Below are 27124 nucleotides of genomic sequence, written 5' to 3' on the forward strand. Positions count from 1 at the left end.
TGTAAAACATCCCTCACCTTTCCTCTACATTTGCCCTTGTTGATGATCTTCAGAGCGTACGCTCTGCCAGTGGAGTGTTCCACACACTCGTGGACCACCGCAAAATTCCCATCCCCGATCATTCGGCCAACTTTGTACTGATCTGAAATGGAGCTCGGAACAGTGGGTGTTTCCGTCTCCTCCACCGGCTCAGCTGCAAGGAGAAATTTAGAATCGTGTTTTATGTGTGTGAGAAGATTCTCTACGGCCCAAAGAGAAATCAGCTGTAATAAACCACAACTTCAAAAAACACGCCTTCAAGAGTATCTGGTTCACACCGTGGATTTTTTAAATGAATGTGTTACATTCGGCTGTGCACATTAAAGTGGGAATTATTGGTGTGTATAATGAATTTGTATGCAGTGCCTTCAGCTGAAGTCTTTCTTTTTAACCTGTACAGCACATTTTAGAGATGAAAGGCTAGCAACTAACGTTTTTTTAACCTTACTTTTTTTTATTAATTTCAGAAAACTCTCATAATAACGTTGAATAATAATATTCTTGAAGTTTTGTTAGGCACAAGTTGACCCAGATTCTCTAGTTAAGTCTGAAAGTACGTATTACTGGATGGTTTAAAAATGCATTTGGTGCACTGGCAAAAATAATTATACCAGCACAAACTGTTTTAATGCCTTTAAGTGGTTTTGGTGTGATTTTCAGAGCCCATGAAACTATTTGAGCTAAACTGAAAGGCCAACTTAAAACATTTTGGCTGGTTTAAGCAGTTTCTTTTCAGCTGGTTGAGAAACATTTGTCTATAAATCAGCCGAAATGTGAGAGCTTGATATCTTACCATCACTGACAGGTCCTTCCTCCTCATCCATGCTGCAGACTTTGGTAGATGCCAGTGAGAGAGAGGAACCACTTTGCTGAGATCCCTGTGAGAAAAAGAAGGGTTTTAAAACCTAAGTCCAACTACCTGTCAGTACATGGCCCATGTGGTAACAAAAACTTACTTTAGAGACCACACACATCCACCTTAGAAAAACACAAAAACCTCTACAGGATAGTCCATCTTTCCTCCCATCCATGATAGCCTCAGCTGCCCCATACGTTTTCCCTTTGCACGGCACGCTTGGGACCCAATTCATTCTCACTTTTAAACACAGCAGTGTATTAAAACAAAGCCAGTTAGCACATAAGTGTTTCTTTGCTGGTTGCCATGGCAGCAGCATCAGTGAGCAGAGTCACTGGCTGGGCTGTAAATTGGTTTTCTCTCCCGGCTGCCTGCAGTCAGGGTGCAGGGACCCTTTCAGGTCCATGCGGAGAGTAATTGGAAAGATGTCTTGCAGTGTTCCACGCTCTCCCGACTGCTGGGAGAACTCAATGGATTTGATTGGACGTACACGAGTGGACAGGTCGCACGTCCAAGGGACCACGACGGTGAGCGGTGCCACTAATAGCGAGAACGAAATGTAAATCTACCAAGACGAAGCAGTGCACAGGTCGGAGGGGTCTGCACTCCTACATGCGTGGCACTGATAATGTCAGTTTGAGTACGATGAGAAAGGTGGGGCTGTTTAAGTGTGATGAGAAACCGTGAAGAATGAGTGTTTGTCGTTATGTGTGTGTGTGTTTGTCGTTATGTGTGTGTGCGTGTGTGTGTGTGTGTGTGTGTGTTTCCGCATCCTTTTCTGTTTCATTCAGATCACAGTTTGTCCTGCCGGTATTAAAACTCTTGTTACCATGGAAACTGTTGGAGAGTTTGCGGCACTAATAATATTTTCCCTCTCCGAGACAGGAAGCAGCCAGAGACACAAGCCCATATAAGGAGTCTTCCTGTTTCCTGGCTGAATGCTAGGTCATATCACTTGTCCATTTGGCTGGATTTCTCAGGACCAACAGCAAACACAATTTGCTCATTTCAACACCACAGAAAAACAAAAGGTGATGTGACCGTGCAATAAACCAGTGTCTGTTTTCAGTTGTCAGTTTTCTCTTATTTAAGATACATGTATGTTTTTTGGTAGATGCATTTATCCAGTGCATTCAAGCTATACATTTGATCAGTATGTGTGTCGCCTGGGAAACAAACACACCATTTTTGTGCAATTCTTTACAAGTTGAACTACAGGAACAATGCAAACTGTATCAGGTGATTAATACACATTTGCATAACAGTCTGGATCTGTGCAATTTCAAAGCTGATAATGGTGGTTAACATCGATAATATTTTACCCTTGAATGTCACACTAACAGCCTATTAAACCATTCTCAATAAATGAAACAATTACCAGGCTCAATGCCACTGTCAACAATTTCATTTGTTGTGTGGTTGAATTCTTGCTCACTAATTACAAAATGACTTTAATGCCTTGATGCCATGGGAAATTTAATCAAACAGCCGGGAAGAACATCGCTTTTCCCATCTTAGCTTGCTTAAGGACAGAAACTGCCTCCCTGCAATTTTTTTCACTCTCGCTTGAATTCTGATTTCGGGAAACAGCTGTGAAGAAGGTAAACCTCTTAACTGCAACTTCATTAAAACCGAAGAGTGAAAATGATTTGGAGACTTGAGGAGTCACTTGAGGACACTTGGTAATTACACCTGTAATCTAACTCTGTGACCAATCGCATTCATTTGTTTTTCGAACGCATGGGCTTGTGTTGAACACGCATAAATCAAATCAGCCTTGTTTGTTCTAGCTTCTGCAATCTCTGAGAAAAATAACATTTAATTCAAGAAACGACAAGCCAAAGCAAATAACCCAAATAAACAAATGGCTTGTAAAAGAAGAAGTACAAACACCCAAACAAGCTTATTTTTAAGATAAAGAGACTTAACGTTTAATGTATTCAGAATTGTCAATCAAACATGATGAAATGGTTTTTAAGACATGGTTTTAATTGAAAAACTCAAAACTCTTTTTAACAAAAGTAAAACAAGATGACATGAATTCCTCTCTTTCTAAAGAAAATGATATATACTATGATACAAAACTAATAAAAACATGAGTGACACAAGGGATTGAAAGTGAAGAAATACAGGACAATATAATTGAACAGAATAAAAACAAAGTGATGAAAACACAAAATACTGAAAAATCAATGGAACACCGAAATGGACTGAAACGGTACAGCAAGCAAGAGAAAGTGAGCAGTTCATTTTTCAGTTTTTAAAGGAACAATACACAATTCTTCAATCACAATTATGCATCATATTAATGAATTTTGAGTGTGATGCTGCCATAAGAAACACCACTAACAGTGAGAAAATGAGGACATAATGTTCATTTTTGAGTGAACTGTACACAGCAAAATCGCCAGTGTTAAAAAGGGTCAAATTAACTCTCACAGTGTTTATATAATCCACACCTTCCACCTTTTTTAACACTGGCGATTTTACTGTGTACCTTTAGGAACATTGATGAATGATAAATGAGATTATGATTTTGCTTGTGATGAAGACAAACAAAGAGAAACAAAACAGCATAGATATCTATTTATGTAGCCTTATAACAAAAAAGAAACCAACTTCCTTTAATATATTCACACGCAATGACATCATAATTGGAAGACGCTAATAAATATAAATTTAAATCAATGTTAATGGAATGAATGGCAACACACGTTCACATATACAAAGCCCAATGACATTTAAAAGCCCCAAATCAAAATATGAAGATCATGCAACCCAACAGACAGTCTGAAAGACATCATTTGATGGAAATACATTTTTTATGAAAGAAAATATGATGATGGTGAGAATGATGGCCTTACTTTTCATGTTACACAACATGCAAAAAAACTGTCCTGCCTACCAACCCGGTCTCATGAATAGGGCTGTCAAAAGATTAATTGCGATTAATCGCATCCAGAATACAAGTTTGTGTTTACATAATATACAGTATATCTGTGTACTGTGCATAATAATTTTTTATGTATTAACACATACACATCCATGCATATATTTAAGAAAAATCTAAATATTAATAAACATTTATATATCATTTAAATTATTGGTAAATATAAATAACTACATGTATATATTTCCTAAATATGTATACTTGTGTATGTGTTTGTATTTATAAATACAAAATGAATATGCACAGTACATAGACATATGTTATGTAAACACAAACTTTTATTCTGGATGCGATTAATCGTGATTAATCGTTTGACAGCCCTACTCATGAATTGCGTATAAATAACACGCTGTTGCATTATCGTGTAATACGTACGCCAAAGTTAGATTTTGCATGCATATGATACGCCAATGTTTGCGTGCACCTCGCTGGAGAGCAGCCATTTTGAAACGTACATGAAGTGGAAACACTGAAATAATTAAAATAATACTGTTAGGTTTAGGGTTTGGGTTAGGGTAGAGGTTATAATATGCACACACGCTAACATTAGGTTTAGGGTTTGGGGACAGGTTAATAAGACAAATTGCCGGTTAATATGCACGCGCGCTAAATTGGCTTATCATATGCACACAAAAATTGGCATATCATATGCACGCAAAAATAGGCATATTATATGCACGCAAAATCTAACTTTGGCATACGTATTTCACGATAATGCAACGCGCGTGTTATTCATGAGACTGGGCTCACCTACCTAACCAAGTAAAAATACAAGGAGAGAAAAATATCACAAGTATATAAAATATTTGCCAAAAATGAAATTTGCGACTCTAATAAAGTTTAGCGTTTAGCCAGATGAACATGGATTACAATGTGTTGTGATAAATCATTTTTGTATAAAATGTGGTGGCTGTCGGATTAAATATGGTTTTGTTAGCACAGCATAAAATGTGTATGTGTTCCATATTCTTCCTCGGGGGAATATAGGGGTTATGGAAAGAAAACGTGATGAAAGAGGGGATATGCCTGAGGACACAGAGGCTACACACAAATAGAGCTTCCACTCTTATGTAGCTCATTTCTATATAAGTGGGTCATACATTGACCATGCAATTCACAGCTTGGGCGATATTCAGTTTAGATATATAGAATATTCATATTCAACACACCCATTCAGATATTCAGTACAACTCTTCAATCTTAGCATGCACCGCACTAACTCCAACTAATTGACTAAGCAACTCGCAAAGCCACAATAACATTTTTGAGACTCATGTAAATTCATAAGCTAGATAAGGAAGAGCCTGCATCTTCTGAGACATTTTTCGAGAACGTTCTGATATTTTGCATTTGTATTTATGTAAATGTTTCTTCGTTCCCCTTCATTCACAGGATTTTCAAAGCCTGACCCACTTATGCAGGAGATGGTTGCGAAGACGTTGAGTCCAATTCATCATCTCTGCTTTGGGCAGATCTGACTGTCCCAAATTCACATTCTGCAACAGCGATGAGCTGAGAGCAAAGCCATCTGACAGAATCAAGCCGCAGAGAGATCATCCAACATCAAGCACTCAGGCAGCTGTGCGAGATAAATGAAAAGTACGAAGAGAGTTTTTTCTAGTGGGTGTAGAGTGAACACAAAGAGCGGATCGCTGCTGTCTCTCGACGACTACGCCGGTCAAAACGGATATTGGAGTTAAAAGTCAGCCTTTTCCACAAGAGAAAGTTTAAAGCAACTTAACAACTTCAAATGCAACCAAGAACAATTTAGAACATTAAAATATGTAACAGACTCACAAACACGATGATGTATATTAACTGTAACCCAGTTCTTTCCCAATGAGAACACACCATATGATCCTATTGAAGGTCAGAGTAAATCTCCAGTTTAGCAATGGCCAACCAGATTCTGACTACTCTATACTCGATCAATATTAGTATGTGATCCTTGAAAAAAACATTAGCTGTCTATAGCTGGTTCGAAAGTGTTCCAAAGTCAAACCAAGCATTTGGAATGGACCACCATCTTAAAAATGGAAAAAAACTCTGAATTTGGATGGAGAAGCTATACTGCAATAAAGAGACACTTTGATCTGGTCACAAACACCCCATCAACTCACAAAATGGCGTCTTCAACCAAATATAACATGTTTCTTTAGAAAACATGAATTAATAAACAGACTCCTGATGAGTTGCATGCTCCTTCAACAATGTGCATTATGTGTTCTCTTCTCAAAAGTCTCAATAACAGCCACATACAGTACACACTAAACAGTTGTCACTCCACTTCTGAGTTCTCAGTTCTGTGCATGTAGAGTTTGATTATTTATGGGAGCAACAACTGTGTTACACAACCGCATTCACTCCTGAAAAATTTAGGTAGTGACAAACTCCATTCCAAAGTAGTTGCTTGCAGTTACTCCGACCAGCACTCGGGTCTCCGGGTAACCCTTTTACTGTCCGGAGAAACACACGGTTACTGTGCATAAACAAAACACTGTTTCTGTTTACTAAAAATGTATGTATTGGACAAATACGTCAAATTATGTCCTTAATCTCAAACACTTTATAGTGTTGGCATTCATTCATTTTTTGTTTGTCACTATGCAAGTTATCACAAGTTAATTCACACAGCGAATGATACACCTTGCTGTGTCTTTGTGGCCAACGTTACATCATGATGCTGCTATTAAGACAGCAGTCATTTTCCATAAACAATTCATCTGCCCTATCATGCTCAAAGCTGATGATGAAACAGGTGAAAGAGTGCATTCAAAGCTCCAATAGTGGTGGCCCAGCACCATTCTCTTTCGCTAAGGATTGTGGGATTGTGGATCTTAGTGCCACTAAGTTAAGCTGTCCTGTCAATGGTGACCTTGTCCATTTCCTGAGAACATAGAAGGAGCGTGTTATACAGAGCCTGAAACAAGTCCTACAGTATCGGAAGGCAATAGGACCTGCTAACTAAGAGAAAATCGAAACACTGTACTAATCCCAGTTTGTATATGAAGCTATTCAGGTGGGTGACTTTACACCAGCACAAAGAGTGAGCAGGTGCTAGTGTAAATAGGCTTGGATATCAAAATACAAAAACATGTTTGTATTAGAGTAATTGTGTGGATGCTGTCTTACCCTACGTTTGTTCTGGTCCCCCGGGCTGGCAGGCGACGGACTGGGCGATTTTGCAGAATGGGGAGTGGACAGCGGACTGGCTGAGGTCCCATTCACTAAAGAAGAAGAGGCAAATAATCAGCGTTTGCTTTTTAAAAAGCAAAGTTTGTGAATGAAGCCGAGCAAATGTACCACATGTCAGCGATTTTATATTCAAATAGTGAGCATTTCAAAAGCCAGTCAGTGAGTAAGAAGAGAAGAAATCGCCCACACAGCTGCTCCTGCTACCCACACTCACATCCCAAAACAAATTCTCTTCGGATAGAGCGCACCACACTGTGACACAAATCCCTCCGTTTCTAGAGACTCGCAAACAGACTCACATCTTCTAAGGCCCATCAGTCACAGTATAACTGCACGACAAGACACTTGGAAGCACCGGATGCTCAGTGACACCAAGCTCATTCATATTCACATCCAACTGCCATTATTTCCTGAGGAATCACCGCTTGTCAGTTTTATTCACCCTTATGTGCCACTGTGTTACCAGGACACAAAAAATATGCCAGGAGTCTTTCAAGATTCCTCACAGAGTAAAGTGAAATAGGTCATCAAGGAACCAAGAAATGAAATGAATTAATAAAATCCTTGATATTTTAACTTAAACATGCCATTTTATTATTCTATTATTCTTATTTAATGATTATTAGTATTTTATTTTGTTGGATGGTCGTTCAAACGCGAACGACTGTGATAATTTTATATAATACACATTTAAGATTAAAATTAAAATGATTATAAAAATATTCAAAATAAACATTCTGAATCGTACCAAAAAAAATTATATCCATGTCAATTATAACTGTAAACATTAACAATATTATAAATATATAAATCATTATAACCGCACCTGGACAACCAGAAAACCACCAGCCTACCTGAAACTCACTGACGAAAATAAAACAAATCCGCATTAGGCTATCCCATCCAAACAGGCTAAATAAACAGCATTAGCTAAATCCTATACGATTAAAGACAACTTCCGACGTATCTGCAGAAGGGTAGGAAAGTCGCATACCTTCGTATTGCAGCATCTTCCGTACATACACAGTGCTATTCCAGGCGGCAGTAACTAGCAGCAGCGCACTCTGAGCGCGAATGCTCCTGATGCGATTCAATGAATGGAATAGCTGAGAGCGGGGAGGAGGAGAGAGCGTGAGCCGCCGCACGCTCATTGGCTTGCCGCAGCTTGCGTGTTCTGACGCGGGCTGCTGTACTGTAGTGGGAGGGGCGTTGGCGCTGAGGTAATGGTGGAAACGCGCAGAATTTTCTCACCGACAGACCTTTAATGGCACTCGAACCGCGGCCAGACACAAACCAAAACAAACACAAAAATATCATGCGATATCATGATTTGTAAAGTCAAAGGGTATTTTATTTTAATAAAAGCCTCAAAAATCGTTTGTTTATTGTTTACCCTGCGTGGGGAAAAAACAATACAGCAATTCTAATGGATTTATAATGGTTATAATGGGAATTGGTGTTAATGGTCTGAGGGATGTTATCTGGCAGATGGGGTTCAAAAGAAACCTTACTGGAATAAGGCACAAAACACACCACATAAAAGAATCTGGTTTTGACTGATGGTCCCCAATGCTATTTGTCAAATTTGCATTTTCTTAAGCAGGGTTATTTAGTTTATTTAGGCTACTGTAGTAATTTCAAAATAGAACAAATTACCAAATAAGATGTCTATGAAAAACACATCAATACAGTTTAATTACTGCTCTCTCACTTTTTAGATATCAATATAGCCAACTTGTAGTTTTTCATCTTTCATGATCAATTCTGATTAAACTATACTGATAACTCTGCTAAAATAATATAATACAAAATGTATGTTATTGTCACTTTCTGTCAGACCTAAAATGAACCAAATTATAAATATTGAAAAATTATAATAATACAAATAATAAAGAATATAACATAAATAATACTATTAAAAACAATAAAACCCTGCCCAAAACACAATAAAAATGTAATGGATTTAATGGTCATAATGGCAATTGTATTGGTTTTAATAGAAACTATAATGGTGTCTAATGGCATGTGATGGATTCTATTGGTATAGGATGTTAAATCTTATTGGAATGATGCCCAAAACACACTACAAGAAGGAATTTTGTAACGGTTTTATTAGAAAAAGCTAATGGTTCATATTGGTATTTTAATGGAAACCATTAGAATTTCTGTAATGGTTTCTATTGTTTATTGTCAACAGGAAACAAATTAACTTTGTAGCGAAGGGTTCAGTTTAGGTAGGAGTTTCAAAGTTATACCAGAGCTCTGTTTGCCTTATAGTGTGCTTCTGAGTATGTGTCAGACTGGGGCAAAGGAGTACACTCATTAGCACCATCTGTGGTGCTTCATTAATTTGATACGCGTGATGCTTCACGTTGACATCACCGCTTTATTTTTGGGGTTGGTTCTCCAACACTTTCTCAAAGTTCCCTAACAGAAATGGCAACAACAGACCCGAGCTGAAAAGGAAACGTGTCCCCTCAACCACTATGTTCTGAACTTTGATACATTGAAAAGTCAAAGCCATCCTGAATAAAAATGGATGTTTGGATGTGAACCTCGAGAGGACAGACAAATACAGCAAAATATGTGTGAATGAGTTATGAGTGAGTGTAGGTTCTACAGCTCAAATGTAGCCTACCTCAATTTCTCCAATACACTGCAAGTAATAAGAACATACTGTTCATAACACAAACCAGAGGCTGAATCTATTTTCTCTCTCCTACCAATATACATAAACACAATCTACTGCTACAGCCTTGGAGAACGTTACAGCACCGCAGAAGACTGCTGGGAGAGGCCATATTTTATGTATGGGGTTTTGGTTGAGCGGAGCGGAGGGTTTTTAACGCAAATATAAATGAAGACACTGGAGAGATAGATGGGACTTTGTGAGTCTGCTCTTGTGTAACATGTTCAGCTGTGGGAAGATGGATTCAGTGATTTGACCTCTCATCTCGTTCTCTCTCACTTCTCTCTTTTTTGCACCAGGTGCACTTCAGTTTACTGTTTCCATATGACCCTCTGTTTATAATTGAAAGCAAGGATATGGTCTGTAAAAGCGGTCCGGTGTCCCCTCATATGCCCCCCTGTCCTGATCTAACACTCCCACTGAAGCTGAGCAGAAGTAAGGCTCATATGTGTAAATATGAATGAATATGATGCACTCTACTGTTTTTTTTCTTTATACATTTCATAGCATCCCATATTAGGAAATGCATACAGTATTTTATGTTTACATACAAATTCAAAGTGTTTATATAGAGAATATTCTGTTCCTTCTCTCAGAGCTCAATTTTGAGTGCATCTAAGTACATTCAAGCAAGCAGTTCTGTCTCACAGTGGATGTCATTTTAATGAAATTTCTATTTAGGGTGCATCTATGTGATATGCCAGACAGGGTTTCAGAGACAGGAGCAACGCAGAACGGACCAGGAGACAGTGGTACCATCACCCCAAGCAATAAAAACCACCTACAAGGAATTTCATTATTGAATAAAAATACTTCATGTGAAATCAGGCATCGCGAAAACTATACGATGCATAGTAAAGAGTGGCATTGACGAAAGTATATTTTGAAAAACATAATTGTCTTTCTAATCAGGCAACTAGTGATCTTTTAAAGGTCCAGTGTGTAATTTTTTATGGACAAACTGCATACAGAGAGCATTTTATAATACGCTATCTCCTTCGGCAAAAAAACAACAACGTGACGAGATCTAAAGCCGCGGTCACACTTGACTCTTCCCTCCATTGACTTCCATTCATACGCATGCAAATGCGATAGACCGCAAGCGCAAGCCCGTCCAACGATATTTCGCATTTCGCTGCGTAGCAAAGTTCAAGTTTGGTGAACTATGACCTGCGAATTTGCGTCACGTGAGTGCGTGAGACCAATAGAAGATCAAAACGTCACAGCGTGACCTCTCGGTACATAAATGTTAAAAATGGGGGAATCGCCCCCGCCCATTTTTGTACCACCGTCCGAACAATCTTCGCATGCTTAAAGTCAAGTCTGACCGCGGCTTTAGTCCTGTGAGAGCCACTGTAGTGCTTAGAAAGGGAGGGATGGAGTGAGCTGTTTGTTGCAATTTAATACAATTTCATACACTGGACCCATATAAAACACTTAGAAAATAATTGGGTCTGTTTTGATTTTATATTCGTTCCACTAGTTTTTTCTCCAGTTCAGCACATGTTAGAGGATTAATGAGCTACTTGTGACTGGTGAGTTTGTCAGATATGAGCTTGAGGGGCCGGAATTACAGAGTAGGAATAATAATATGGTCTCTGAATTAGACACTGAATGACATCAAATGACAGATTACTCTCTGATGCTCTAATGAAAGATTACTCCCTGGGTAAACTGTTTGGATAAAAATCCAGCTGACTCTCAAGCCAAGCTCATGCGTGCAATTCAAAGCAAAGCCCAACATTCGTTCTTTTGGGGAAATCTTTTTGAACTCTTTTCGCAAAGACCCAATGTTGGCCACAGACAGAGATGCATTCAGTCCAAATACACCTCACTATAATGTGACCAGCAGAAATGAACCGTATCTGTCAGCCCACACAGCTGTTTATAAATATGACAGCAAGATGCTGTTGTCTGTCCCTCTCCACATTCTTTGTTAAAGCACTTCTTTAAAATGTGTTGTTATTCCCTACACTCGTTCACACGGCTCAAAGTGTGAAAAATCAGTTGGACAACACGGGTTGTGCCAAAACAAAAGGCATCTTGTAATTGTATACAAACATCGGCCGCATTTATGCAAAACTCTACAGCTGAAGAGCGTTTATGCGCGAGTATAAAGGTGTGTGGGGCACTCTCCAAAAAAAATCAACATGCTATACTTAGTCTGACAGCACTTACAGGGTGTATTATATAAACAGCATGAGGGCCGTGTGTACTTCATCAATCGCTTCTCTCACAGCGGCAGCACTGGAACCTTTCCTGAAACCACTAATCGGATTAATTCCGAGAAATATTTCACATTTGACCTACGCAGTCTGAAAAGTAGGAAAAATTGCTTTATACATTTCTTTCTTCTGTTGAACAAGAAAGAAGATATTTTGAAGAATGAACAGTAGGAAAGCAAACAGTTCTGGGGTCCTTTTTCCTAGTACGGTAGTCAATAATGCTAAGAACTGTTTGGTTACAAGCATTCTTCCTTTCTCTGTGTTCATCAGAACAAAGAAATTTATACCGATCTGAACTCGAGGGTGAGTAAATGAAGACCGATTTTTTCATTTTTGGGTGAACTGTCCCTTTAACATATCTGTCCACTGGTTTGGTGCTGAGAAAGTACAGACGCCTCCACCGTGGTGTGTATGCCCACACCAGCGTGGGTTTCCTGGTATGCTTTATCTGAGGATCGAATTATACCTACAAAAACTAAAAGGTTATACAGTATTAATATAGAGGTTTTCAACCGTGTTTTTACACCTTGTATGTACACAAACTTGTTGTTGGACACTACATAAACAAAAGTAGGACCTTAAAAATCCCTAGTTATGTACTCTTTAAGAGGTAGTTCACTAAAAATACAAATTCTGTCATCATTTATTCACATTCATGTAGTTCAAAACCTGACCACTTTTTCGCTGTAACACAAAAGAAGATATTTTGAGTAATTTTGCATCCATACCAAAGAAGTCAATAGTATCCAATGTTGTTTGGTTACCAACATTTTTCAAAATATCTTCTTTTGTGTTCTGCAGGAAAAAGAAAGTCATACAGGTTTGGAATGACGTGAGGATGAGTGAATTATGAAAAAATTTTCATTTTTGAGTGAACTATCTCTTTAGGTAACATTTCCACATTATGTGATGTTTAAATTTATGTGTATTGCCAAAAACAGTAACTGTTTTCTAATAGGTTTTCCAAAAACTCAAACTCAACACTTCTGTTTAATATCATAAGTTAGAAAATTCTGACTTCTGTTGAAAGCCCTGGCGACAACACATCAAGATATTCTGCAGTGTCTTGTATTGTTCCCTAAAGCTTTATTTTGAAACCATTATCTATTTCAAAGCCACACAGTGTGATGCAACTTTGCATAAACACAAAAGTACATCATCAGCTACTGCAGTGAATCTTTACCAACACTGGCACATTCCGCCTCACCCCAGGGTTTCTCATAAGATTAACTGTCTGCATAGTGAAAACGGCTGACTGGCAACAATGAGGATGTGAAGTGAAACCGATTCCACACTTTTATACATCCCGTCTGTAGCAGACTGAATGGAACCGATGGGCCTGCTTCCGCTGAGCCTGCCAAACAGGAAGGGACGCCCATATATGGGCACCCCCCCATTGTCTCCAAGGCAAAGCTCTCTTAGCCAGCATCTCCATGACAACCAGATAGAACTCTGAGCCAAAGCTGTACTCATAGAGATTCAACTGGACGATTCAAACCAATCATATAACAGACGGCTGGAAGAAAAAATATAAGCCACCAGCTTCTAGACGTCTCTGACACACATTAAATCAAGGTAAAGATGTGGGGGATCATTGCGGGGGGAAATGGGACACAAACATGACAGCAAGACCTGCATATCAATTGAAAAGTCTTTTGTGCATTCGATTCAAAGTACCATATTACCATGGTTTGTTATAGGGTTTTTTTTGGTCATGATGGGAATACAAAATCATCACAGGAATACTAAATATTAACCATGTCAGACATTTCCTATTATCAATTTTATCAATAACATGACTTATATCATCTAAAACAATAGAAGAACTGATTTTATAACAAGAATACACCTATAAATAAGATCACACAACATATATTCATTGCACAACGCTTGATGTGGATCTGCAAGATTGAGTCACACTAGCCCCCCCACCCCATTCTCTCTTTCTCCTAACCCCATCTACCTCCCTCTCTCTCAGTATTTCAGATCACCTCATCTTTGACTGCTCTCTATAGAGTTGTGCCCCTTGTGAATTCGACAGCCACATCCGAACACAATTCCACACAAAAAAACAACAAACACACACCGCTTTGAGGAAGAGGAGGGTCGGGCATCAGGGTGGGCACGCACAGCAGGTGCACAAAGAGCTGTCACACATGCATGACTTCTCATTAGTTTGTTTCTCATATGCTCTGAGACTTATCAAACAAAGTTAATTATATTTCTTTTAAAGAGATGTTCAATCACACAGCAAGCGCTCGATAGGGAAGACAGAATCCACGTGTACACGTTCATGTCGCACAGGAAACTGTAAAGCTGGCCTTTTACATAAACAGAGACACATATGATTACTACCTGAGCCAGTGGGAGACTTGCTGCGTCGAGAAAGTGCAACGCTTCTGGGAGAACTTCTGTTCCCGGAACCCATTTTTCCATAGGAAGGTGATTTCATTACTCTGCATTCTGTCAAGCAATGAAAGACGCTCTGGATTTGTTAACATGTTAAGAATGGATTTCTTGACTGTTAAATCGAAAGTATGAAAGTCATTAGATCATCAGACTCAAGCAAATCATTTCACACAAACATGTTTGTTAGACTATTCATTCAGTTTTCTGGTTGACAAGCTTAGAGGAACAAATCCAGAGCCAAAATACAATCTTGAACCCAGCATTCTTTTTGCAGTATTACTAAAAAGTATATAATATAACATTGTAAAACTATTACAACACAATCTCACAGGATATTGTAGCTATTTTACGAGATGGCTAATCTCATTTTTATGTTTCAGAACGATTTGCTTTCCGGCCAGTGATTTCACAGCTTTTTTCTTATAATCGTGCGTTTTTGTACAACTCGCATCGTAGAAATTCATACGAATAAGCCACCTCGTAAAATAGTTACAAATTCACATTTTCAACAAAAAAAATATTTTTTAATACAGTATATGAAATGTTCATTTAATGTCTGACATCAACATGTTTTATAGTGTAACACAGTTTATAAAAATGACACGTTGGCAAATAACTGATAAGGAGGATCTACGAACAAACTCTTCAAACTTTAAAGTATTTAAGAACACTGGTAAAACTCAGTCTACCCAAAGATAACCCACAAACTGAAGCGTTAAATTAATCCTCCTTTAAAATCAGTCCGCTTGCAGAAGTAGATTGAAGTGTGATCGAAAAGATGGCAGCGCTACAAGTGAAGAAAGTCTTGTCGAAGATCTTAATCCTAAATACAGATCAGAGACTGAGGATTGAAGTAGAAAATGAACGTATTCTGCTCTCCTCAAATGTTTCTAACTTAAAGTGACTGTTATGGAACAAATAAACATGATTATAGGATACTGCAGTCACTGCGTTGTGAATTGCCATTCTGCTCATATTAAATATGCTTCCTTTAGGGAAATCACTCATCGGAGGCGGCCATTTTTGCTCTATCAAGTTTGCCAACGGCGTGCTTCGTATGTTCTGCTCGGCTTTGATCAGAGCTCTTTAGAATGCCACGTGCACTTCTGCTAGTGTCCATAATGAAATCTCACCATTTCTAATTCACCACGGCACATAATATGACATTCATTTTATTTGCTCTGTACAGTGCAGTTATAACTCAGTTAAAGCCACTGCTAATGGCCAATAGAGTTATTAAATCAGATGGATGGATATGCAATGTATGGCAATGGTGAAAATAAGAGAATGAAGCACTCTCAGCGCATTGTAACATGCCAACAATACAGAGAGTCCTCTTTTATTAAAGAGCTCTTCCGAATACACTTCAGAAAACTGGGGCGCCTGCTTTCAACTAAGCTCACATCAGCACAGCTTTTATCTCCTCACACCATTAATGAAAGAAAGGCGGACAGGAAGCCACACACATTCTCATTTTCTGAAAACAACAGGAAAAGTAAAGAGAGGAGTTGGTCGGACTGTGTGTTTGTACATCTCTCTCTGTTTTTTAGTCTTATAAAGAGGCTGGACATTACAGGTCTGACTTGCTTTGGACTGTTCAAAACCTTATTTTGTTATGAATGTCTTCTTCCAATTAATCAAAAAATCAATCAATCTTTCTATCCATCCATCCAACCATCATCTGAAGAGGAGAGACCAGTAACCCATTAGAGCTGCGGCTGGTGTAGGCGTAATGAAGAATAAGGTTCTTTTATATTAGTTTTCACACGTGGGATGACATTTTAATGGACTCATTTGTAAGTTGACTACAAATGCTGATGAGATCATGACAAGTATTGCGCACGGCAAGTGTTGAATGGCTTAATAGATAAAGGTGTTCTCTCTCACTCCTGATAAAAGCAGCTACTGAAGAGTTTCATACCATTCTCATCCAACAGGAAGTCATCCTGGTAACGGAACTTCTCGGGGCCGCACGCGATGAAGATGTCCTCATCCCCGAAGAAATCTTGAAGGCACGTGACCTGCGATTGAAAGGAGGGAAGTCGTTAAATCTGTTACAGCATCTGATTTTCTCTTTAATAATCGCCTTTGGGTTTTACTGCTTAATGATCAAAGACGTTTTGCTGGTGATCATCACCTAGAAGGCTTTTTGAGCCCTTTTCTAATGTCTTTTTAGGGAGTGTAACCACCATCCCTTTTTTGTTGATTGCTTATAATCAAGAAGTTAGATCTAGCACCCGAGCATCATTTCCAATCAGCCCCGTGGTAGCTATGAGAGCCATTTTACGGCTTGATCATTTCAGACATCAATGGGGAAACAAGTAAACAAATGAATGCAGATGAGGCTGTTGCCTGCAGATGAGGCAACAAAGACACACAGGGATTTAAAACCTTTCAGAGAAGAAACAGAAAGAAAATTTGATTTTTACACCTTTAGAAATCTGACTTCGTGCAGTGTATTTGTTCAAGAGCGTTTATTATTGAGAACTATTCTATGTGTTGCTGATGCAGAGAAGCTTATTCATGCATTTGTGACCTCAAGACTTGACTACTGTAATGCACTGCTTAGTGGTTGTCCTGCATCATCAATAAACAAACTACAGTTAGTTCAGAATGCAGCTGCCAGAGTTCTAACCAGGTCCAGAAAATAAGATCACATAACCCCAATGTTATCAACCCTTCACTGGTTACCCATTAAGTATCGTATTGACTTTAAAGTTCTTTAAATCACTTATAAAGCCTTAAACGGTTTAGCATACTTAACAGAGCTTCTATCACACTACAACCCATCACGCTCTCTAAGATCTCAAAACTCCAGACTTTTGATAACACCTAGAATAACTAAATCCACCAAAGGGGGTAGAGCTTGCTCATACGTAGCACCTAAACTCTGGAATAACCTTCCCGACACTATTCGAGGTTCTGACTCTCCAAATTTAAATCTAGAAAAGACACATCTTTTCAGCCAAGCTTTCACTTAATGCATAATATCCTAAATAAACCACCGGGAGACTGCATTTATTAGATATTATTTACTAGAATGATCTTGCTTGTTATATAAACACCATGCACTGTGCTGTGTTTTATTTTTTTGTGTTTTTCTTATTTTCTCCTGTAAAGCGGCTTTGGAACAATGCACATTGTGAAAAGCGCAACGTAAATAAAATTGAATTGAGGATGTAAAATGTGCAGTGATTTTAAGGTCAGGACATTGGAATATGAATGTGAGATTGTGATAATAAGGTTTCGATTTGCTATGCTATTCCGGTAATAGATGTGATGTGCCATGTGGTTGCTAAGATGGTTGCTTACTGGTAATTTAAGGCTTGTTTGGGATCTAGCTGTCTAAAACAGCACAGCTTAGAGTAGACCCTAAAGAGAGGAAGACCTTTGATGTTTTCCATCAAACAGGAATTGAAAACATCAAAATCCAGGGTCAGTCTGATGTTACAGAAAACAGTTTCACATCAGAGCATTGGTATGAAGGACCACTGAGGAAAAGGTGATTCACAAAAAGAGAGCCAGAGCAGGTGAATAAGCAAGAGAAACAGAGAAAAGTGATGCGCGTCACACCCCGACTGACGGAGGTAGCTGTCTCCCAGAGCAAAAAGTAGCTTTGATGTCGCAAAGAAATGTAAAAACAAGGTTAGTTATGCAACGACAAGTTCTCTGTCTGGAAGGGAGGAAGTGAATGAGCCGTCACTACAAATTGAAGGGATGATCAGACACTTTTAACATGCAGATCATAATAAAAGCTTCATTAGAGAAGTCAAGGGCTCTGTATAAAATAAAACGTAAACCTTAAATGAATCCTAGAAAGCATCAGAAAAGCAAAATGCAATGGAGGTAAAGTTTAAAATATTGCTTTATCATGACTTTCATTTAATGAGCAGGGTATGGTTGGATAAGATCTGAACAGTAAATCAACAGTAACCTCAGAGATTTTAGTCTCATAGTTGGTTTTCGTTTTTGCGATGCTATGCTATGCAATCGCGCCATCTGGAGGATGATGTACGACAGTGCACAATGGATTTATCGTGTTTTGTGGACACAGTTAAATTGGAGCCGTTTGTAAACGTAAATTAAAATGTCCTGTATTCTGTATACTAAATATTGTTATGAATGTAAGAATGGGTGTACCTAATTCATTTCCATATTTGACCACCTTTGATGAATATTGAGAACTTTATCCGACCGATAGAAAGCAATGATAAAACCGCTAGGCGGCGGTGTTTACACACAGAAGGCGTTTAGACAAAACTAGCATCACAATACGGGGTTAATCCACTTTAAAAAAAATCAATTAAAAACCATTTTCGATCTTTGTATTTTCAAACATACCATAAACTGAGTTAAAAATTATAATGCATGTTGAATGTAATGTAATGTAAATTTTCATAATATTAATCGTTTCACAGAAAGCAAATCTCTCAGAAAAATCGTTTCACAGAAAAAAAATCTCTTTTTGTGGGGAGAGGGGTGTATACACACTTTCTCACACATACACTTACATTGTTTTACACACACTCACACTCACATGAGCGTGTGTATAACAGTGTGTGTGTATACTGTATACGTATATATATATATATATATATATATATATATATAATATTTCTATGAATGATATTTCAGAATAGTGAAGCTTTGAGAGTATGCCAGCAGAATAAAATATATAAAATATTAGCTCAAAAACTATTTTTTTCCATATAAAAATATTAATGCTTGAGGGACAAATTTGCAGGTTCCATTGGACTAACAGTTCTATTGAATCAAATGAAATGTCTCCCTGCATTACAGAAAAACAAATTAAATACAGTATCTATTCAAGTCAGTGTTTGCTGCAGTACAGATGTTCCATCTTGTTCTCACCCACAGCTCTGCTAATTCAGCAAGAAAAAAACTATGTGATATGCTATTTTTGTCACTTTCAGGCAAGTTTCACAGGGGAACAGAACAGACTGCAATATGTATGAAAGTACAGGAGACAGAGCAGAGCACACTCTAAAAATAGCTGTGAACAGTGAATACATCTGTGTTATTTCTGGGAGAACATTTTGTGTTACTTTTGCAACTTGTGTTGTCCCTATCATTTATTTCATACAAAAACAACACAAAATGTGTTAAAAAATAATGCATCATGTGTTAAATAGCATAACACAAACAACACGTTAATAATTAACACATCATTTTTAAGAGTGCTTGCAGTCAGATTAGGGTTGTATGATACAATCCATTTAAAATTTCAGCCAATAAAAAGGAGAATGATTGAAAAGACAAGTTTTTTTATCTTAAATGACACTGTCAACTTTTTAATTATGCCTGGGTTTAAGTTTTGTGGCTTGTAGTTATATGTATATACTGTAACAACATGACATAAAACAACACATAACATTCACACAAAAATAAACATTCTGTCATCATTTATCAAACCTGTATCTGACTCCTTCATCTGTGAAACACAAAAAAAGATATTATGAGAAATGTCACTGTGGTTTTGTGTCCATACAAAGTCAATAGGAACCAATGCTTTTTGGTTACCAATGTTCTTCAAACTATCTTCTTTTGTGTTCTGCAGAAGAAAGTCATACAGGTTTGGAAGGACCTACTGGTGAGTACATGAGGAAAGAATTTTTATTTTGGGGTGAAATATCCCTGCAACCATAGCCGTTGAAAAACAGTTACGACACTCGCATAGACGTCCGTTGGAAGAATGGAATGCGGAAGTAACTTGTGACGTGGAGCAACCAATAGGTCCAAACACTGCACTCAAGCCCCTTCTTTTCAGTGTCTCCCAAACACATTTGCTGTACAGTTGGTGAAATAACGGCATGTTTATACATTGGCGGACACAACTTATATTCATAGATCTTATATTCACATTACTACCCAGACAAAATGCTGCTATACATGTAGTCAACGTAGTATTCAGTGTACACAATGTGCTAATATATTTAGCTAAATGTATGCAAATATAATTGCTGTTGTCTGTCCCGCTAAAATCAATTCAAGTACGTTGACAGCACGGATTTGTTTGGAACTGTTGAGTGCTCCATAAACCACGTGACCACACGTGGCGAGATCGAGTGTCGTAACTCTGTTTTTCGACGGCTCTGCCTGTAACCATTGCAGTATCACTATCTAACATGTCGCTGTCCATGGTGCTGAAAGTCTAGCCTTGATGGAGAAAACACACACAAGATGTTTATGCCATGTGCTTACTGCCAAAATATTGAAACAAGCAACGTCCTCCAATGTGGAGAGAAATAACAAGTGCTTCAAAAAAATACTAAAGAAATCACCCTCTGATATCTTCCCTGTGCCTGTTTCTCAAAACATTAAAGTTCAGATCTTGAGTAAGCAGGTTGGTTATTCCTGTTAGTATAGGTGATGGGACCCAGATCAGTTGTCCCCGTAAAGAGAGCAGGGACAAAAGTTATAACACACCGCAAGGGTCCAACAAGATCCCTCCTCATGCTTTCCCATGCCATCAAACTCATTCGTCTCACCCACCCGCACATTTGTGTGTATAAAGCAGTAGGGAATATGTAGGGGCAGGAATGTAATACGTCACACCATGCGATGGCACAAGTTCACAGAAAGCCATCCTACACCCGTATGTGCACGTTTGTGTGGGTGTGTGTATGTAAATGTGTGTAGGGAGTGAAGTAAGAAACTAGACCACGCACATTCGAGCCGTATGACAGCATTGCGATCGTGGGAGGCTCGTGTGTCATCATAACAGGCTGGTCTTTAAACAGATGAACCCCATCAGACAACAGATTGAATTAATGCCCACCTCCGCCTGACTGTTCAACAAGCCTCCTCATGAAATAGACATGAGGGGACCATTTAAGTTTTTCATATTATTCTTGTTCCATTACAACTTTCAGTAAGGGTAATTTAAGTTACTGGAAAGTGCAATGTTAGGTGTGAGGGTAAATAAATGATAACAGAATTTTCATTTTTGGGCAAACTATGCCTTTAAGATCGCCAAGAGTCAAGTGAACAGCACTATTAGAGTAGGTGTCAGCTGTAATGCGGAGCTTCTTGAGAAGAAATTAGAGGCCTCCTAAATCAGACCTGCTAAATGCTGAGCAGAGTACAAGAGCATTTACATAAGCTCTCAATAAGACAGATTCTGTGCCAGAAGTGGGCGGAGATTAAGATTCATTTTATTATTACAGAACTGAGGCGAATGATAAAATCATCGTCTGAGAAAATAGCAACGAAACAGGGTTGCTTCAGATGATCAGACTCTTTCGCTCTCTCTTTGATGACGGTCTCGCAAGACACTGTTCTCAATAGAAAGTTATGTGTGGAAGTTCTTATTGCAGAACACATAGATAAAGATAAAGGGGCAGTGATGAGAAATGAATGGATTATGAGAGTTTCTAAAGGTGAATGATTTTCAAAGTTATTTAAGAACAAAACAAAACATTTCTAGCCTTCAATGTGTTCAGTTTTGGCAGGAGACACATTCAAATGATGTGTCTAATGATTTGTATGGAGAGATGTGCCAAGCACATACACACACACAGTACTCTCACGCCCAAACACAAGCTGTCTGTACATAAATACACACACACAAACTCATACGCATGTAAACACCTGGTAGAAGTGACTCAGCAAAAGCAGCAGATACCTGCTGTCTAAAATGCTGCAACATACTCAAATGAAGATGGATGAGCTCAACTCGAACCCCAAAAGTACAAGATATTGGACCAGGTTTTAGAGAAAAAACAAGACAAACTTGTAAAATGGGGTAAAAGGTTAAACAATTGAATGGAGTATAATTTATATTTAAAACATATTGTTCTTGTCTTTGTGTTGTAAAGACATTTTATGACTGAATTTAGCATGATACGTAAATGGAAATATGTTAAATAATTGTACTCCTGTGGTCAAAATAATAGTAACAAGTCAAACAACTGTAAATGAACGAAGAAAACTCATAATTTTCATCAGTTCATGCAGTTGATACATTTATTTTTGCATTTAATGACATTTTTGACATTTTTGCTTTGTTTCTGAAACAAAACATGTTAATCAGATCTTGACCAGATTACATTTCCGAATGACTATTAGAACTCATTAAATGTTACAAAATAACACATGACTCAAACTCAGATAAACTATAGGATCTGTTTAAGTCCAAGACTGGTTGGTTAATGAGTCCAGATTTGGAAGTTAATATGGATTTGACTCCCCAGGAAATAAAAAGATTCTGCTGACTACAATAACTACAAAGCATAAAGCCTCATGTCAAAGGCAGTATATCAGTCCTTTCTATTGAAAAGGATGAGCAGAAGGGCTAAATGGCCCTCCAGACAATGGAAGGCTGTTATAGACAGACAGACATGTCTAATTAAACAGGGCGTGTGTATGCAATGGGGCGGAAAATCAGTTATGTCCATCCGACAAACTCCAGAATTGAACACATGACTGACCGCCGATTATACACCTGTTATGTTTCTGTCTCGGCCCATAGCATATGCCAGGGGTCATTAAGAATCAGGGCCTTCATGCAGCACACGTCTGCCTGCTTATTGCGTCTGTGTGTTCTAAGAAGTTTATGTTTGTGTAGCTTTACATCATTAGTCTCCACTTGTGTATGTGTGTGTGTAAATGGAGGCTTAAAAGATAAGAACATGAGAACCCGGACTGTGGTCTAAGCGACTTATACGTCTCCCCACACACTCGACACACACTACTGCCCACAGTGACATCACACACAAGGCTCTTCCGTTACTAAGCAACTGGATCACATCGTCATAGAAACTGTTGGGGGGGTTGATCAGTTTCTTTTCTAGCATAGATCATAAGGGAGCAACAAGCGTGGATAAAATTAGCTCATGTCCAAAGACTTGTCCTTTGTGAGATATAGTACAGCTACAATATTTTCTAGTACAATGCACTGTAAATATACCTGGCATTTTCTTTTTTATGCATCCGTCTGAAGTCTGGACTGTTCGGTGAGGTGTGATGCAGCGAGACTAAAAAGAGAGAAAAAGAAAGTCATAGTGCTCCGGGATGAGAATGTTTTAAAAGCCATGCGCATGCCAGAATGTGTTAAAAGGGTTTCTGACACATGTTCATTATTCATTTCAGCTACGCGCCCTTTCTGCCCCATCTGTCAGCACTGTCTTCCAGCAATGATGCGCCACAAGCAAAAACCCCAGCTTGCGCTTACTAGTAGCAGATATTTCTGGAAAACACAGGGACATGATCCAGGCCATCGGCCAGCTGAGGGGAACCAGCACAGAAAGCTTACATAACTCACAACTGTGTACATGTACTGTTAACAAAAAACAGCCAATTAAAAATATGAATGAATGAATGAATGAATGAATGCATGAGGCATTTATAGAGCACCATTTAATGTGTATTGCTGTACACCCACAGCGCTTTACAATCATATGAGGGGGGTCTCGCCTTAACCACCACCAGTATAACAGTATTATGTCAACTTTCAGCTATTTACTGCTGGTGCTGTTTGGTTATTGTATGTTGTCCATTTAGACTACAGTAATAATCCAAAGAAAAGTGTCATAATGTGTGCAATGCGCAATTTGCAATACGGCCTTGATCTACTGTCTCTGACCTCATTCTACTGGTTAGCAGAGGGGTATCATGAGACTCTGGAGTACACGCGAAGACCCAAAAACCCAGATCAAGATCTCTGTTCATTCACATTTCATTTGACACAGACTTGGAAAAGCATCTGAGAAGCGTTCTAGCATCTCATATCTTCCATACACAAATCTGATCTGGAAATATATGAAGAGTTTGGTTCCAAAATGAGATAACTCGGTTTTAAAAATTGTTCAAAAATCAAGATTTTTATTATGTTATCATGTTTTTCTTGTGGTTTCTTGTGTTAGATAGCTGTTTTATTTAGTTATTATGGCTTAAATCAAAACAAACCAACTGCAGTTTGATTGATATTAATTGGAATGCACAATAAAAAACATGATTTTTTTCTTGTTTTCTTTGCAGTATTTGTGGTCAGAAAAAATACAGAGCATCTTTTCTGCTATTTCGACCTATTCCAGTTGGTTCCAGTTTCATTTTCTGCAAATAAATGCAAATAGAAAACATATTTTTATTTGCAACATTGTGTAAAAAAATGATCATTTTACCTAAACACATACCAATAGTAAATTCAGACTGAAAACTGAAAATAATTTGGTTTCTTAATTATTTCGCGGCTGTATTGTCATGGCTCTGCTTCCTTAGTCATGTTTTTCTTGGTCCTGTAGCAGAGCCATGACAAAGTCTTTGGTTATGTGTGGAGAGAAACATATTATTGTCCGTTTGACAATAATATACGTTCTCTCCAGTGTCTTGTCATTGACCCCATTCCTCTCGTTTCCTCGTTATCTTTCCCTGAGTGTTTAATGTCCCACACCTGCCCCATGTCGTTATCCCTCGTTTGTCTTCCCTATATATACCCTCTTGTTTCTTTGTCCTGTGCTCTTGTATTGCGTGTACATACGGCTCTGTCATTGCGTCCTGTGCGTATGTTTACGTTACGTATGTTATGTGCTGCTTCGTGTCATCGTCTTGCCTTGTCCTGTCATCTGTTCATCGAGTGTGAGTTTGTTTGTTCTACCCGGTATTGTTTGTAGATGTTTGGTTGAGTCGTTTAAGCTTAGTTTTGCTGTTCTTGTTTTCTTTTTGCCCCCTCGTGGGAAGTCTTTGTTTTCTGTTTGTTCCTTAGTTTAGTTCTTGATTCATACCCCCTCGTGGGTTTTTGTTTTGTGTTTGTCTAATAAAGTCATTTGTTAGCCCCTTCACTGCCTGCCTGCCTGCATTTGGGTTCTTCCCCTTACCATTCGTGACATGTATGTATTCATTTTACAGGTATTTCCATATATCAGATTTCTATATGGGCCATTTTTAACCACAGGTACTACAGAAACACTGCTATTTTACGAATTTGTGTACATCTAGAGGCAGTTGTTGAATTGTGTGGTTTCAACCCTTACATCATTGAAGACAGCAGTCTGTTATGAGCTATTCAGTTCCTACTGTATATTTGAATGAGTGAAATAAAACGAATTTTCCGGAAATCTATTAAGCAACTTCCAACTGCAGTGTTGTACATTTGATCTGATTATAATCAGTTGCAGAATGGTTTAATCAATAAACACATCAATTCAGACTCACCGGACAGAACACACTATGTCATACACTGTCTTCTGTTATATTTGAAGTTCCATTTCATTCACAGTGACAATGGGAGCTCAACTGTAATTTTCTTCTTTGACTGAAATCTATACTTTCTTTCACACAGGTTCATTTAAATAACAGTTAGCCAGAGAAACACAAAGCTTGAAAAATATTCTTCACTCTGTTTACTGTTCTATTGAGTAATGACAACCTGGCACAGGAATGGCCTTTGTTCTATTACCAAACTAGGGCTGTCACACGATTAATCGCGACTAATCGTTTACAAAATAAAAGTGTTTGTTTACATAAAATATGTGTGTGTACTGTATATAATAATTATGTATATATAAATACACACACACACACATCCATGTATTTTAAGAAAAATTATATATGTGTATATTAAATATTTATGTTTATATACAATATAAATCATATATAAATATAAGAATGTATATACATGTGTAAATATTTCTTAAATATATACATGTATGTGTATGTATTTATATATTCATAATTATTATATACAATACACACATATTTTATGTAAACAAAAACATTTATTTTGCAAACGATTAATCACGATTAAAAGCTCATCTGGAACGCCGGATAAAACCGCTTCACATAAGGATATTAGATTCCATTTCATGTGAGGTTTCTTTTTTGCAAGTTCTGCAAAAACAACACAGATCCAGTACATAAAGACCAGGGGAACAATTCTGTTAAAAGCTGATTAAAAGCTGTTAGTATATACAGTACATGTATTATGGTTCAACCTCACCAACCTTTGTGCATGGGATTAATGTAGTTTCAAAAGCAGTCACATTTCCTTTAAAGATACAGATCTAAGCCAGAACAGCAAGACAAATATTACCAATAACTGCTTCCACTCCTATTCTGTATTCAAAAGAAACTTTATGATCTCACACCACAAATGAACATCAAAAAACGATTCACTATTATTGCTTTGTTGACTATACTCCTCCGCCTTTCATTTGACTTAAGTAAACTATATGTGCTCTTCCCTTTTCTCTAGATACAACAACGTAGATCCCTCTATTATCTCTTCTTACTTCCTCTCGTTCCTGTTTTTTGTTGCTTTTGTTCATAATTGCATAATCGGCACAAATCATGGGGTGGAACACTGTGTGTCTGGCCAGGCTTCCTCATTATACCTTTCCCTCAGGCCTGATCGATCCCTATTCTAAAATTGACTCAACCCGTAATGCTCTTACTTTATCTGGATGGTGACCAGCGACTGTGAAACCTTAGATGCTAACACATGGGGTGGATGCTGTATGAATATATTTAAAAGAGAAAAGTGTAACAGCTTCACTGTTCCCCATCTGTAGTTAGGTGGAGAAGCAGATAGCCCCGCCCCCAAACTCATGCTATTGGTTGAGTCACGCAAATAAACAAAGCAATTTTTTAAATGTGTCACAGTAACTTTAAAGGAACAGTTCACCTTCAAAATGAAAATTCTGTCATTATTTACAGACCCTCTAGTCATTTCAAACCTGTTTGATTGACTTTCTTCAGAACACGAAAGAAGACAGAAAACCGTTGGTCCCCATTGACTACGATAT

At 38.1% G+C, this 27124-nt stretch overlaps 1 protein-coding gene across 5 annotated transcripts in view; it reads right to left on the minus strand.

Moving 5' to 3' along the window:
* The window catches only part of dclk1a (doublecortin-like kinase 1a), a 37904-nt gene that overhangs the window by 6385 nt on the left and 4395 nt on the right, over window positions 1-27124 (minus strand). For 2 of the 5 annotated variants that reach the window (XM_057320967.1, XM_057320968.1), the window contains exons 4-8: window positions 16285-16384; window positions 14310-14417; window positions 6978-7072; window positions 833-917; window positions 18-193 (exon numbers count right to left, since the gene is read on the minus strand). In XM_057320967.1, coding sequence (XP_057176950.1) covers window positions 18-193; window positions 833-917; window positions 6978-7072; window positions 14310-14417; window positions 16285-16384 — 564 coding nt within the window. Of the gene's footprint in view, window positions 1-17; window positions 194-832; window positions 918-995; window positions 1215-6977; window positions 7073-8034; window positions 8454-14309; window positions 14418-16284; window positions 16385-27124 lie in introns of those variants that run through there. The other 3 variants (XM_057320971.1, XM_057320969.1, XM_057320970.1) reach the window with 3 other exon arrangements.

Source organism: Triplophysa rosa, linkage group LG22 (genome assembly GCF_024868665.1).
Source record: "Triplophysa rosa linkage group LG22, Trosa_1v2, whole genome shotgun sequence".
Taxonomy (NCBI): domain Eukaryota; kingdom Metazoa; phylum Chordata; class Actinopteri; order Cypriniformes; family Nemacheilidae; genus Triplophysa; species Triplophysa rosa.